Below are 15,661 nucleotides of genomic sequence, written 5' to 3'. Positions count from 1 at the left end.
GAATCGACAAGGAAGAGAAAACATAAATATATGGTGAGGGTAAAGAAAGAGGAGACAGAGAAAGAGCAATGTGCAGGTAAGAGAGAAGACAAATGCATAGCAAGGGGGAGAGAGGAGATGGAAATGCAGAGAACGGAGGAAGGTAGGGAGACAGGGAACCCCGAGGGTGCCCGGAGGAGAGGAGCGAAGGCGCGGCGGGCCGCGCCCCTGCTCCAGTCAGTCAGCCACTGGTGCCCGCGCTGAGCGCGCGGACTGGCCTCCCCGGAGTCCCCTAGGCGCACGCTTTCCGCTGCCTCAGCTCTCGCAGCTGGGGCCCGGGCACGCTCGCCGTTTCCGGGACCACAGCGCCCCCGCCGTTCAGCGCCGGAGGCGCAGCCTGCCGCCGCCCCCGCCCCGCCGGCCGCGCCCGCACGAGCGCGCTTCCAGCAGAGGAGCACCGGCACAAAGCGGCCGCACACAATGGCCTGGCTCTGCACGCGGCGCAATCTGCAGCGTGGCCCCCGCGCAGCCGCACTCACATCTGGGCAACGAGGGCCGGTGGTCGACGGGCACCCATATCTTCTGCACCCGGCTCTGTGTCAGCTCCAAGGGCATCTTCGCAGCTGCACTCGGCGGCCCGCCACCCCGGGAGGAGATTCCGACGTGGGGAGAAGAGCGGCCGCCGACCCCGGGAACAAAGGAAAGTAGGGGTGCGTGCGCCGGCGCGCGGTCAGGCGCTCGCTGTGCTGCTTTGGGAAACGTGCTTTGTGCTAAGTCCTGGACGCTAGCCTGTAGGGGGATCGGCGGGCTCTGCGAGGGGCGCAGAACTGTAGCTGCCAGCACGGCCGGCTTGTCTGCTCTGGAAAGCCCGGGGATGCTCGGGCGCAGTGACAGCCGCGATCCCGCCGCACAGCACGCCCGCTCGCCTGCTCTCCAGCTTTACCAGGATGCCACACGCAGCGCCCGGCCTTTTAAAGTATCCGGGCCGGCAGCACAGCTCACGTCAGCTCTGGGCGGGCCGCATTCTTTGCGTCCCAGCCCCCTTTCACGTGGGAAGAGGATAAGCGAGCCAGGAGGCGTCTTTCTGGCGCCCCCTGCGGGCGGGCATCAGTGCTATCTAGTCCCAGGTCCTACGACAACGAGGAGCCCTGGCTTGCTCTTTACCCTTGTTAGACCTTTCTCTGGTTACCCCTTAAGAAGACCTGAATAATTCTAAATAATTTCTGGTCCCTAACCTGAATTGTGCCGAGAGAAGCAACGTTTTGCGCTGTCTAGTGCGATGTCAACCCTGCAGCCCAGCCTCTGAGCTTTCTCCGTGTAGTAAATAAAATTGGACTCCATTCCCACCTGCAATCCATTACCAGATTACAAACTCCTGAATAACTATTAAGAGGTTACACCTTGGTAATGCAAACTCAAAGTTTATGTAGTTTTCCCTGCACACACTACAGCCTTCCCTCGCCACATTTTGATATGTTCGTGCCATGCTTTATTGGTTCTCACGGTTTGCATCGGCTCGTGATAAATGACAGCCGTGTAGTCAGATTTGAGGCTGTTCGGTGAAGGTCTAGGGAACTCTGGATGGGGACCACCGCCCTAGCAGGGGCACGACATGAATGACTTTAGCAAGCGAAGTGTCGGCATAGAAGCGTAGCCCTGCCTTGCGGACCGGTGCACACTTTGCGCAGAGGCTGGGCTGTGATTGGAGGAAAGGAGACGGCGCTCGCTGAAACCCACAGTGCAGTGGAAAAGTCTGCGCAGAGGCTGCCACACGTCGCTCACGTCCTGCATGCTCGTCTGGGAGGGCGCCTGCTCCCTGGCGGCGGGCACAGCTGCTCCCGCCCCACTCTCCAGCCCCGCCCGGGCCTCCGCCCTCTCCAGCATCCGGGTCCGCCCGGAGGGGCCCTGAGCGCCCAGTCACCTACCTGGCCCGTGTCCCCGGGGCCTCCGGGTTCCGACCCCGACTCCCTCACCCCATCCTGGCGCACCGCCCTCCCCCGAGCCCCAGCTCCCCACATAACTTTGCTGACTGTCTGATTTCCGCGCTCGGCAGCTGTTCAGAAACCCGATGCATTGCATTTGTACTTGTTTTTCTGCAGTGGGAGCAAATGCCAGAGGTGACACCCTAGAATTCCCAAGTGAGAAGAGATCCCCACTCCACTCCCAAAATAAAAGTGGGCTGACCCAAAGGGGAAAACAAGTCAGCGTGTGCCAGCGCCACAAGGAAGCATTCCAAGCATTAGGATCTGCAGGAGTCAGGGAGGGAGTCAGACTGCCCCAGGCAGCACCCTGCACCTGTTGGCCTGCTGCTTGCCCACTAAGATTTTGCACACCTATAGGCCAGGTAAGCAGACCAGGTGGCATTCTTTCCCCCTCCAAGATTTTGAACACAATATTGGTTTCAGCTCAGGGGAGTCAAGGGTGGGGATCTGTGCCAGAGGAGGTACATCTTTAATCTCTTGACCTAAATAACAGCATCTGACCAGGGTTGGCAATCGGGCAACTAGACAGTTGACATCCCCAGAGGTCCCAGTGCAGACAGGGCACTTTCCCTGCCTGTGTGTCAATAAAGCTGTGGACCTCCAGAACAAAGATTGGTTCTTGCCCAGTCACCACCTCCAGCACCAGATATGCAGCAAGCAAACAGAAGTCAATTTAATCCCCCTGCTGCTTAGGATAGGTAAATGCAATCTGAGAGTGCATGAGGGACAAGGACAAATTCACACTTGAGGGAGTTTTTAATGGCCAGCTTGAAATGCTCCTAGCCTTTACAGGCCTGAATAAATGACAGCCCTAGTGGGAGATAAAACTACTTCACTACAAAACTGCTTAGAAGTAGCCCAACTGTAACTATATTCCAAGTACTTGCTGTTCTGAGTTTGCTGTTGTAGAGAGGGTCCTAACTCTTTTACCTAGTTCTGCTAATGGCCCCCTATCTTCTCAAACATGACCCTTCAGAGCTCCACCAACTCCCAAGTCCCCAAACTGGAAAGATACTATGAATGCAGCCTGTCAGAAAAGGGTGCCAAGATTGTAACCATTTCTCTAGTACATATTTTTACAGCCAGAACAACTCCAAGGGCTTGGGCAGACAGGATTTCTTTTTGATTCTGAGTCACAGCCCTCCACCTTATTTAAGCCATGAGGTCTTCAAGTCCACCTAGTCAAAGTCCCGTGCTTCATGTGAAGGAGTAAAAGGAGGTTTGGAGATTAGAGAGGTCAGGGAATCAGGTCAAATATTAAGGAAGAAAGCCAGTCAGGAACAGTGTTTGGGGAGTAGGTGTCTTCTACTTGACACAGACAACAGACAGGGAGACTCACTATAGATCCACCCTAACCCAGGTTGCTGAGAGGAATCCTAAAGCAGGGGAAGATCCGACAGTGATTTGACAGTGATTCGGATGATATCACCCAGAACAATTAAGCTGTTTGGAAGCAAAGAGCAGAGAAAGACCGTCATTGTGTAGACAAGACATTAGCAGGGCAATTACTTAAAACGCTACCAAGTGCTTGGTGGGGTGCTTGCAGAGCAGAATTCACTGAGCTAGGTCCTCTTAGAGAAAGGACATGGAAGTAGTTTCCCTCTGTGACCTTTACTCCTAGTTTGCTCTGCTGGCCAGTGTCATCTAACCCTTACCAGCACTCCCAGCCATGACTATCACGACAGCAGTAAGTGACATCATTTGCATGATCCTGCACCAACTAGTTAGATTTAAACATTTAAACCATGCCAGTGCCTACCTCCTCCCCAGGGAGAGAAAGAGAGAGGTAACAAGCTGTGGCAGGCTGTGAGCAATCAGAAGTTGCTAATTAGACACAAAGTGTCATTATTCTCTCCTCTAAAAAATCCTATGGAGGAGAGAGTAAATTTGAGACACCACATAAACAGCAAAACCAAACCCTTCTATCACCATCCATCCAAAGAGGGGGGGAGGGGTTTTTTTTAAATAAAATATTTGAAATTCATATGAATGGGAATAGAGACTCGAGACCACCCATACAATGTCACACAGGCAATTCAAAAACCAATTCATGAGGGGCTGGAGATGTGGCTCAAGTGGTTGCACGCTCACCTAGCATGTGTAAGGCACTGGGTTCGATTCTCAGCACCACATAAAAACAAAATAAAGATATTGTGTCCACCTAAAACTAAAAAATAAATATTTAAAAAAAACAATTCATGAGCTCCTAGGAACTTTATTCATATTTGCCAAAACATGGAAGCAATCAAGATATCCCTTGTTAGATGAGTGAACAAACTGTGGTACATCCAAACAATGGAGTATGACTCAGTGCTAAGAAGAAATAAGCCATCAAGCCACTAAAAGACCTGAGGAAGCCTTAAATGCATATCACTAAACGAAAAAAAGCCAATCTGAAAAAGCTACTGAGTGTAAGATTCCAACTATAGTTGCTGGAGTGGAGAGGGGCAGAGATGGTTATTGATCTTGCAGCGAACCTAAAATGGCTCTAAAAGTCACAACTATTTTTAAAAGGAAAAGAATTCATTCTTTTTCTACACAAGTCATTACTTTTTTCTCCAATCGAGTAGACTTCACTATCTCATTATTGAGATGTAAAGAGGGTCCACTGTGGCCTTAGCCTTGCTCTGGATGAATCAACTCAAATTGTGTGAACCACATCCTACCAAACCCAAGTTTCCATTACCTTCTGCCTAGTGCATGTTACTCCACCTGGTATGGGATTTTCCTTTTTTTAAGGACACTCCTGAGCTTGGGATCATGCTCTTAAAGCTGCCTGTTAGTGTTTCATATCCAGCATCACCCTACCCTGCTGCTTCAAGAAGGTATTAGGGTCTGGACAAGGCTCCTTACCCAACATCAAGACATAAGAGTATTTTTGTTAAAAAGTATTATATTTTGAGTTCAAAATAGTCATGCTTTTTTAAAATCAGATGTCCTATGATCTAGTTAGCAGTGTAATACCAACATCACTTAACTGGTTTTCATATTTTACTATAGTTACATAATATGTCAACATTGGAGGAAGCTGGGTGAAAGGTTCATGGGACTCTGTAATTCTTTGCAACTTATTTTAAGTCTATATTGTTTTAAAACAAAAATGTAGCTTTTAAAAAAATATTTAAAGCAGTGATATCTCAGTTTGCTCAAATTCTGGGTGGGGGGGCGTCTAGATTGTGTAGATTTGGGCATTGAGGGGGAAAGACTTGGCAGAAAGATGGTCAAGAACTCCATGGTGATCTGCATGTGTTGACAACACCATTGTTTCTTGCAAATGACACATACATGTACACATGGAATTTGCATGAATCCTGCACCTGTGGAAAAAGAGAATAAAGCTTTGGCTATGTTTTAATGAGGGCGGATTCTATTTCTCAACTTTGCATAGATCTTTAGGAAAATATCAGTGGGTTTGTGTCCTGTCCCCAGTGGACAAGCTTAAGACAGAAAGAAATAGTCAAAGAATTCTGTAGAGGATTCTGAGAAGTTTATGCTAAGCCTCTTTCCCTGGGGTGAAAAGTGTCTCAAAAATGGTTAACTAATGCAGTAGCTAGCAGTTACTAGACACTCACAAGCTGTAGCTGTGTCTCAGAACCTGCAAGGAAGAAATGGCAGAAGGAATCTCAGTTATCACGTTGGTCCAGCCAAAAGAAAGTGATCAGAGAGACTTCATCCTGGTATTAAACCGAGCTTCACAGGGACTGTTACCAAGAAAGAGTTCCTATGCCCAAGAGCTCATAGCTGAAGAACAAAGGGAGAAAGGTCCATGGATCAGGCTGAGAACTCAGAGAGGGATAGGTAAGAATGCAGGTGAAAGGAAAGTCCATATAGGATGTTAAGTTCACTTAACTGGAGGCAGATCGCCTGGGAATTTTACATGCATCTCATTGTTCTTCAGTTTTTCCTCATTGAGTCTGAAGGCACCTGGAACCCAAAGTCAAGATCTCTCTTTTCTGCATGCAAAAAGTATTCATTCACTAAGCACCAGCTGGACCAGGGCGATCAAGTCAAGCAAGTTATGTGCCTTCTCTGAATTAAGAATTAACTTTTGAATGTCAGTGTCTCCTCAACACACACAGGCACACACACACATACCCACATGCCCCTACCTTTCCTCCTTGAGTTGAAACTGAGACTCAGAAATATTAAATAAATATCCTGTAGTCACATAGCCGATAAGCTGAGGAATAAAAAACAAAATCTTCAGCTAGTTTGGTATTCTTTTGTATTTGTCCCAATTCAATCACTTTGCAACTAGAATGCTCTATTCTCCTTCCCAATGACAAGGCTAATAACAAAAGTTTTAGATGATGGTCTGATATGTATGGATATGAGGTGTCTTCGCAAAGCTCATGTGTGAAACAGTGTTGCAAAGGTTTAGAGAAATGATTGGGTTATGAGAGCCTTAACCCAATCAGTGAATTAATCCCCTGATGGGATTAACTGGGTAGTGGCTGAAGGTGGGTAGGGTGTGGCTGGAAGAGGTGGGTCACAGTCTCTCTGCTGTCTGATCTCTTGTGAACCACTTCCCTCTACCACACTCTTCTGCCATGATGTTCTGCTTTATCTCAAGTTCTGAGAATGGAGCTGGCTGTCTATGGACTGAAACCTGGGAAACTGTGAGCTCCCAAATAAACTTTTCTCTAAAATTGTTCTTGTCAGGTCTTTTAGTCACGGCAGCAAAAAAGCTGATTAAAATAATCTCTGAGTTATCTAGTATTCACTTACAACGTACAAATAAGAATCATCTTAAGAAACTATATATGACACAATTAATCCCACTAATAGGTATAATTATAAGACACCAATAAAAAAAGAAGCAATAACAGAGATTAATAATTTAAATTTTCCAAATGATGTTTCAATGTAAAGTGTTCTCACATGAAAGCATGACCCAGCCTCTCAGAGAGACTCATGCACCTGTATGCTTTAGCAGTCACACCTAGAGAGCGTGGTGTAGACGCGGTGTAGAAATAGCACATGCTTTGCAAGTACGCTAAGATCAATTAAATAAGAAATGACAGTTTTATAAAAATAATTGGCATTAATGTTAATAATGAATCACCATTAAAACAGAAAAAAAAATATGGAGGCAGCCTTGGTCTTCCTGTATATAGCAATCACCACTTAACCACAGAGGATATGCTCCAAGACCCCCAGTGGATGTGTGAAACTTCAGATACTGCCAGACTGTATATAGACTGTATTTTCTCTATACATACACACCTATGAGAAGGTCTAATTTACAATTTGGGCACAGTAAGAGATTAACAATAATAACTAATACTAAAAAAGAACAATTTTTAAAACATACTATAGTGAAAGTATCTAATACTTATGAATTATTTATTTCTGGAATTTTTCCTTTACAATTTTCAGGTAACTAAAACTGAGGAAATTGAAGACATGAATCAGGGGGGGCTATTACATTTCTCAGAGGGTTTACGATGCCCTAATTTGCTGGGTGCAGTGGTGCACCCCTGTAATCCCAGCAACTTGGGAGGCTGAGGCAAGAGGATCACAAGTTCAAGACCAGCCTCAGCAACTTAGCAAACTTAAGCAACTTTGTGGGACCCTGATTCAAAATTTAAAAAGGATTCAGTGATAGAGTGTCCCTGGGTTCAATTGCCAGTACCAAGGAAGGAAGGAAGGAAGGAAGGAAGGAGAGAAGGAAGGAAGAGCTTGGGATGTGGCTCAGTGGTAGAGATCCGCTGGGTTCAATCTCCAGGACCAAAAAAGAAAAAGAAGAGATCAAAAGAGGAAAACACACATACACACACACACACACACACACACACACACACACACATATACTCCTTTCCTCTTGCCATGTGACATTTTGCGCTGTCTCACCAGGTGCAGCCCCTTGACCTTAGACAAGAACCATGAGCCAAATGAACCTCTCTTCTTATAAAGCTACCAAGCTTCAGCTATTTCATCAGCGTAACAGAAAACAGCTTAATTCTTATATCATTCTCATTTGAGTTTGATTTGGAACTCAGTTTCCCTGAGCTGAACTATATCTGTGTGTACTGTCAAAATCCAACTTCTAAATAGGAAAACCTGAGGGCCAGATGCTGGACCAAAATGACCTCAGGCAGATATGGCCAGCTACCCAGGGAGGCATTACTGAGGGTCCAACCAGCTCTCTGTCAACACTTAATCTTGATTTTCCATAGAAGGATGTCTTAGAAGACGATTGGCTTTGTTTCTTGACAGAAAAGTTTTTCAGCAGCAATATTCTGTCGACCCAGAGATAATACCAAGAGAAATTGAAGAAAAATTGAGAAATGTGGTAAGACCATATAAACTGATAGGACACTCAGGGCAAAGACCTGTTCTAGGGTAGAGTAAGCCATGGCCACAATTAATTGCTAGACCACACTCTAATGTCTCCTATCTGAAGTCTCCCAAATCATGGATGGAAAATAAGCAGAGTAGAAAACCACCTTTTCCATAAGAAAAGTGTTCTATGACCTTCCCCAGGTGAAAAGTTTTCTAAGGCATCAGTAGATAAATTGTATATGGGTCGGTGGAAGGGGGCCCAGTTGACGTTTCCTGGCATCACTGTTTTGATAGTTTAGGCTGTTAGTTCACTGGTAAGACAAACTATCTCTCAGCCATCAGTCATGGTGGATACAGAGGGCAGACAGATGCTTAAGACTGGATGTAGCCAACCGGACAACCATAATGCCCAAGAGGCCCCCCACCCGCCAGAACTTCAGCTCCACTAGTAGACAGCACTACTGGATAGAAAGACGTTGATCTTCCTCAAATCTCCCTGCTTCATTCTCCCTCTGCTGCTGGATACAGAATATACCTATGGCCAGGCACAGTGGCGATGGCCTGTAATCCCAGTGGCTCCGGAGGCTGAGGCAGGAGGATCACAAGTTCAAAGCCAGCCCCAGCAATTTAGCAAGGCCCTAAGCAATGTAGTGAGACCCAATCTCTAAATTGGAAAAAAAAAAAAAAAAGGCTGAGGAGGATATACAGCTCAATGGTTAGGCACCTCTCAGTTCAATCCCTAATACAAAAAAAAAAAAATTGAAAAACAAAATATACCTATGCCCCTTCCAATAGCAGATGCTCATCCTCAAGTGTCTGTAAGCAGCATTGCATTCCCATTAAACCTAGGTTCTGCATGTTAAGGAGCACACCTTGACTTTAGGATGGTGGAAAGACTTCTCTCACAGCAGATGGCAAAGAGACTGCTATTCACTAAAGAGTGAATTTGCTTTATGATGTTGAAAGAGTTGGGATCTAGGGAGAGATCAATGTTGAATAACACCATTAGACCTACAGGAAATGCCAAAATGAGCCAGGGACCCAAAATTACTATAACAAAAAGCAATTCTAGGGACTGTGGCTGTGATTGTGGCTCAGTGGTAGAGTGCTTTCCTGGCATACACGAGGCCCTAGATTCACACCTCAGCAACACACACACACACACACACACACACGCAATTCTGGTAGGGTAGAGCATGGTCAAGCAAGCCTGTAATCCTAGATATTTGGGAGGCTGAGACAGAGGATCATAAGTTCAAGGTCAGCCTGGGCAACTTAGAACATGTCTCAAAATAAATTTTTAAAAAGGGAGGTGGCTGGTGATATAGCCCAGTGGTAGAGCACTTGCCTAGCATGTGCCAAGACCTTGGGTTAAATTTTCAGTGCCAGATGAAAAAAAAGCAATTCTAGGTTATACAATCAACCACTATGATCTGAGTTTATTGCAGCTCCCAGCTTTGTCCAGAAGGAATGGGAGGACAGGGAAGAAACTGTGGTGTGGGGTTGGGGATATGGCCCAGGAGTCTGGAACCCAGTCCCTGGCCCTGACCTGTCTGGACCTGGTCTGGACCTTTGTTCTCCTATCTGCTGATGAGGCGTCCAGATGGTCTTTAAGCATCTCCTCCACTCCTCAGATGGCAAAGACCAATGACTCCCATTGTTTTCCATGAAATAAAATAAAAACTAGTATTTGTAAACTGTCCATGTCCACCCCAGGTGGAGTGAATTTCTTCCACTCTTGAATGCTCTGCAATTTGGTTTCCACTTCTTGGCTTCCTCGGCAGATCAATGACATCTCCCCAACACTCAGGTGTTTGCATGCTTACACGCACGCGCGCGCACACACACGCACACACACACACCCCACATGAGGCTGACAGGAAGAGTCCAAGTCAAGTCAACTGAGATTGCTAAACCGGGGAGAAGAGAAACTGGAATCAGACCGTCCCTTCTGCTGAGTGCGGAAAAGTGTGCCCTGATGACGTACATTGAAACCACATTGAGAAAGCAGGGGACAGGCGCGGGTGTAGCAAGAGCTGACTGCGCTGGTGGCTGCCGACATATGCAGTGGAGCAACTTGGGGCTGGCAGAGAAGAGTTGGCTTTCCCTGATCTGCGCCCCTGTCCTCCTTCTTTCTCCCAGTGGAAAACATCCTAAAAATAGAGCCGAATTGAGCCCAAAAAAAGAGCAGGTTTTGGAAAGTAACACTGACTAACTGTTGGATGACTTCAACCAGCTGAGCTCTGTCCACACACAGCGTTCAAACCACAGAAAGGGACCATCTGTGATGGCACTGGGTAGAAGGACCCTGTGCAGTTCTGGGTGACTCCTTTTAGGGGAATATCAACACACTCCTCCTGAGAAAGGCAACCAGCTAAAAAGACACCATCCTGTGAAGAATAGCTGAACAACCAGGACATGAGATAAAGAACAAGACTGTTCTTTAAAATGATGGCTGCTTATACATACATGGGCAGATAGTCGTCTTGCATTATGTTGCCCCATAAGCAGAAATCAGACGCTGGTTGAAAGGTACAAGGACATGTTGTGTTAGGCAGCTTTCTGTTACAGTGCCAAGATCAGTGGGCCCAGTTGCTCTTGTGCAGGTGGCAAGGCAGGACATCATGGCATCAGTGTGTGGTGGAGGAAGCTATTTAGCTCATGGCTGCTAGGAAGTAAAAGAAAGAAAAGCCTGGATCCCAGTATCCCTTCAAGGGCATGCCCCCCCCCCACACCTAACTTCCTCCCACGAGGCTCCACCTCCTCCCAGATTCTATGACCTTCCAAGAGCACCACAGGCTGGGGACCAAGCCTTCAGTACATGGGATTTGGGGGAACACCCCAGATCCAAACCCTAGCAGAGGCCTTCCTGTACAATGGGTAACAGGCCAAAGAGATAGTGAGCACCTGCCACAGCCGGATGCTGGTCTATCAAAACTCTCTAGAAGGTGCCCACACAGCTGGAATCAAACTAGCTGGCCTCTACAGAGCCCTGCAAATGAAGGATCCTGTGATTTTGGTAGCAGGATGCTGAACCCCCATCCCAGCTCTACCTCTCACCTACTCTGTGACTTTCTCAAGACACTTGCCTGCACTTCAGATTCAGAACATCTCAAGGCTCTCCTTGGAGTTAAAGTCTTTGAGCCTGTAACTGCAATGTTGTGGAAATCAGGTATAAAACTGCTGATCTGGCTTTTAGCCGTACATTTACCATCTCTGGTAGCAGGAAGGGTCCAGAAGACACTGAGTAAACATTCCTTTGACAAGCCCCTCAGAATGCAATGGCTCTTTGAGCCATCCCTGCTGGAAGGACTCCAAAGTGTCACATGGGGTTCACACTCCAACTAGAAACAGTTCTATTTTATTTTCTAATTTTTAATCAATGAATGTTTGGATTTCTTCTCCAGCAGTACTGAGGACTGAACCCAAGTGAGCTCTCTACTGACCTATATCTCCAAGCCTCATTTTTAAAATTTAGAGGCAGGGTCTTGCTAAATTACCGAGGCTGGGCTCAGCCTCCCAAGTCACTAGGGTTACAGGCATACCCCACCATGCCTAATAATGAATGTATTTTTATAAATGTTTCTTTAAGCCTTTTCCCTATAGCTGTCTTTGGTCTTTGGCCATTTAGAGTTTGCAATTGATTTAATATGAGTTATTTAGTATTTTGTGTGTACCTATAATTGGTCACTGTTTAAAGGCACAGGAAAAACTGATGCTAAAATACAAGTTAATGAGACGATGAGGAAGATGTGTCAAAAAATGACAAGAGCCTACTTCCCACCAGCCAAATCTGATACAATGAAATAATGATAGTAAGAAATTATAACCCACAAATAAGAATTCCACGAATTCATTCAAATGTAAATAAAACTAATGAAGAAGGGAAAGCTTCTTTATCAGATCACCAAAAAAAAAAAAAAATGAAGAAGGAAGTCTGGGCTTTGTAAGTCACCGTTTGGTAATCACCATAGGAATTATTGTTTCACACAAGAATCATAAAGTGGGTTGGAGTTTGATTTTTAAAAATCCCAGAATACTTGCATAGTCTCAAAGTGGTCTCCTCGCAAAACACTATAAGTAAGTAATCATAAAGGGGAAAATAGCAACCCCAGAGCAGAGAAGCATGCTAGATTCCATCCTTGAGTAAGTGATCAATTAACCTCACCAACCTAAGAAGGGAACATCATGCCTTCTTGCATGCCTGTCAAACACACAGGCCCTGAATCTAATCATAAAGAAGTTACAGGCAGCCAGGCGTGGCGGCATATGCCTGTAATCCCAGGGGCTCGGGAGGCTGAGGCAGGAGGATTGAGTTCAAAGCTAGCCTCAGCAACAGTGAGGTGCTAAGCAACTCAATGAGACCGTGTCTCTAAATAAAATACAAAATAGAACTGGGGATATGGCTCAGTGGTCAAGTGTCCCTAAGTTCAATAACCAGTACCTCCCTCCCCCAAAAAAGAAGTTACAGGCAGATACAAATTGATATTCTAAGGAACAAGTGGCCTGAATCCTAAGAGATATTTGCACACATATGTTCATGGCAGCATTATTCACAATAGCAAAGAGGTGGAAACAACCACATGTCCACTGAGAGACAAATGCACAGGTAAAATATAGTACGCACAGACAATGGAATACTATTCACCTTTGAAAAGGATGGAAATTTGGCACATGCTACAACATCAATGAACCTGCAAGGCATTATATTAAGTGAAATTAGCCAGTCACAAAATGGACTCTATGATCTCTACGTATATGAGATAGTTAGATTAGTCAGATTCATAGAGAAAGAAAGAGTGGTGTTTGCCAGGGTGGGAAGAGGAAATGAGGAATTGTTCAATGGGAAAAGTTTTAGTTTTGCAAGAAGGAAAATTCTGGAGGTCTGTTGCACAATAATGTGAAGATACTTAGCCCAACTGAACTGCACACTTAAAAATGGTCAAGATGGTACATTTTGTGCTACAAGTTTTTGCCACACTTTAATTTTTTAATAGTTTTTTTTAAAAAAATGTATTGTATATACTCTTCAAAAATATCAAGGCCGTGAGAGGCAGGAAAGAGGAAAGGCTGTTCTAGGTGAAGGAAACAGACGTGGCACAACAACTCGCCCAAACTTGGGAGCCTGGATAAAATCCTGAGTCAGTCAAAATGCGGTTCTCTTTCTATAAATAAGGAACATTAGCGGGAAATTGGTGAGACGGAAAAGTCTGCTTATTGGATAATATTACAGTATCAATACAGCTTTTCTGATTTTGATCATAGTACTGTCCTTGTTTTTATTTAAAGCAGAGGAAATCATGTCTGCACTCAGCTCTCAAACAGTTCCAAAGAGCAATTGTATTCCTCTCTGTACACACCCCCCACACATCTTCTCTACCTCTTTCTCTGAGATAAGACAGAGATATTTAGGTGGGTGGGTGGGTGGGTGGATGGATAGATAGATAGATGATAGAAAAAGAGGGAAGGAGATAATGAAGAAGCTAATGCAGTCAAATGTCAACATTTGCAGAATCTGGGTGAAGGCTATCCAGGAACCTTTTGCACTATTTTTGTAATTTTTTATTAAGCCTGAAATTATTACAAAACGCAAAGTCAAAACTCAAGAATGTTAAAGTTCATGCAGAGCATCAAAGCTTAATAATTCTGCACATTCACCTCAAAAGTCTCTTCCTCAAATTTGGAAAGTGCATACATTTAGTCAAAATTCTTATGGGTTTTGAATAAACAAGGAGTTGAGGTAACTCTAATCATTCAATAACCCATGTTGAAAAATAAGGACAAGTACACTTAATTTGATTTTCCATTTGCTGGAAAGATCTTCCATACAGCTGGGCGCAGGGACACATGCCTGTAATCCCCACAGCTAGGGAGGCTGAGGCAGGAGGATAGAGAGAGTTCAAAGTCAGCCTCAGCAACTTAGTGAGGCCCTAAGCAACTTAGCAAGACCCTGTGTCAAAATAAAAAATAAAAAGGGCTGGGGATATGGCTCAGTGGTTAGCCACCCCTGGGTGTAATCCCTGGTACCAAACAAAAACAAAAACCTGCCACATGTGAAACCAGTCATTTGTAGTGTAGAGAAGCATCCTAGGACATCTCATCTTTACTACATGTTACATAGCAGAATATAAACTATATATTCCATGCAACACTACTTAAATACCAAGATACTGCTGGAGGTGGGGGAGACAGAAGGGCCCTGACCTTTTCACTTTGAAGATGACTTTTCAGAAATCCACATAACATTTCCACATTTCTGTCCCTGACCAGATTTAGCCAGGGAGTCACCTCTTGCTGGGAAATGAAGGCAAATGTGGCCTCTGAGCCGGGCCAACTGCCCAGGATGCTACTATTTAAGAAAGATGGCAGAATGAGTTTTAGGTTATGCTAGCTGTCACTGCTATAATGTCCTTTTTCCACAGCACAATTTTTTTTTTTTTTTGAGAGAGAGAGAGAGAGAGAATTTTTTAATATTTATTTTTTAGTTTTCAGTGGGACAACATCTTTATTTTATTTTTATGTGGTGCTGAGGATCAAACCCAGCAACCCATGCATGCCAGACAAGCACACTACCGCTTGATCCACATCCCCAGCCCCTACACAGCACAATTTTAACAAACACTCTTCTTTTTCTTTTATTTTTTTCTTTTTGCAATGCTGGGGATTGAACCCAGGGACATTCTACCACTCAGCTACATCCCCAACCCTTTTTGTTTTATTTTGAGACAGGGTCTCCCTAATTTGCCCAGCCTGGCCTAGAACTTGAGATCCTCCTGCCTCGTCCTCCAGAGTTACTGGGATTGCAGGTCTGCACCACCATGCTCAGCTACAATACCTTTCTTGAATTTACCTGTCAAAACATTATCTTTCCTTACACAACTAAAGTAAATCGAACCTCATCTGTCATTATAAACTCTGAAGGTGAAGCAGCATGTTAGCAGGCCCTGCATCCACCCCACACTACGTGGCAGGTGACTTCTCATCCTATCTGCAGGGATGAGTGGTGATGGGGCTTGTCTGGATGTGGTCATGTGATCTGCTCGGTGCATTTAAGACACTCTACTCTTGTTATTTACCGTCAACATAAATACATTTTTCATATCATGGATTTATCCATGGGGATTTTACAATTAGAATATTAACAATATAGTCAAAAACAAGACAGTTCAACTTGAAATCAATTCCCTATCAGCTATCACCAAAAATGGCACCACCAAATAACTTTTTATTTTGGCCCATTGTATCTCTGAAAGCCAGAGGAGTCCCCAGCACTTCAACCAGACCTGCCCTAGAAAACCTGGCCCAGGCTCCAGCTCTTCCAAACCAGTCAAGCCTTACATCACCAGGTGGGAGGAGAGAAATCCTGATCTAATACAACCAGGTGACAGTCTGAACCCAACAGTGACTCAGCTGAG

General features: G+C 45.2%; 1 protein-coding gene across 10 annotated transcripts in view; it reads right to left on the bottom strand.

Moving 5' to 3' along the window:
• The window catches only part of Pfkfb3 (6-phosphofructo-2-kinase/fructose-2,6-biphosphatase 3), a 95,649-nt gene that overhangs the window by 43,264 nt on the left and 36,724 nt on the right, over positions 1-15,661 (bottom strand). For 6 of the 10 annotated variants that reach the window (XR_011703942.1, XM_071599774.1, XM_071599775.1 and 3 more), the window contains exon 1: positions 519-941. The exons of 2 other annotated variants lie outside the window; for them this stretch is intronic. Coding sequence is in view for 7 of the 8 variants with exons in the window: in XM_071599774.1 (XP_071455875.1) it covers positions 519-594 (76 nt within the window). In the remaining variant the exon portion in view is untranslated. Of the gene's footprint in view, positions 1-518; positions 943-15,661 lie in introns of those variants that run through there. 2 more of the 10 variants (XM_071599770.1, XM_071599772.1) reach the window with 1 other exon arrangement.

The sequence above is a fragment of the Marmota flaviventris genome, chromosome 12 (assembly GCF_047511675.1).
Source record: "Marmota flaviventris isolate mMarFla1 chromosome 12, mMarFla1.hap1, whole genome shotgun sequence".
Taxonomy (NCBI): Eukaryota; Metazoa; Chordata; class Mammalia; order Rodentia; family Sciuridae; genus Marmota; species Marmota flaviventris.
Note: the sequence above shows the minus strand (reverse complement) of the source record. Positions and strands in the feature narration are given on the sequence as shown.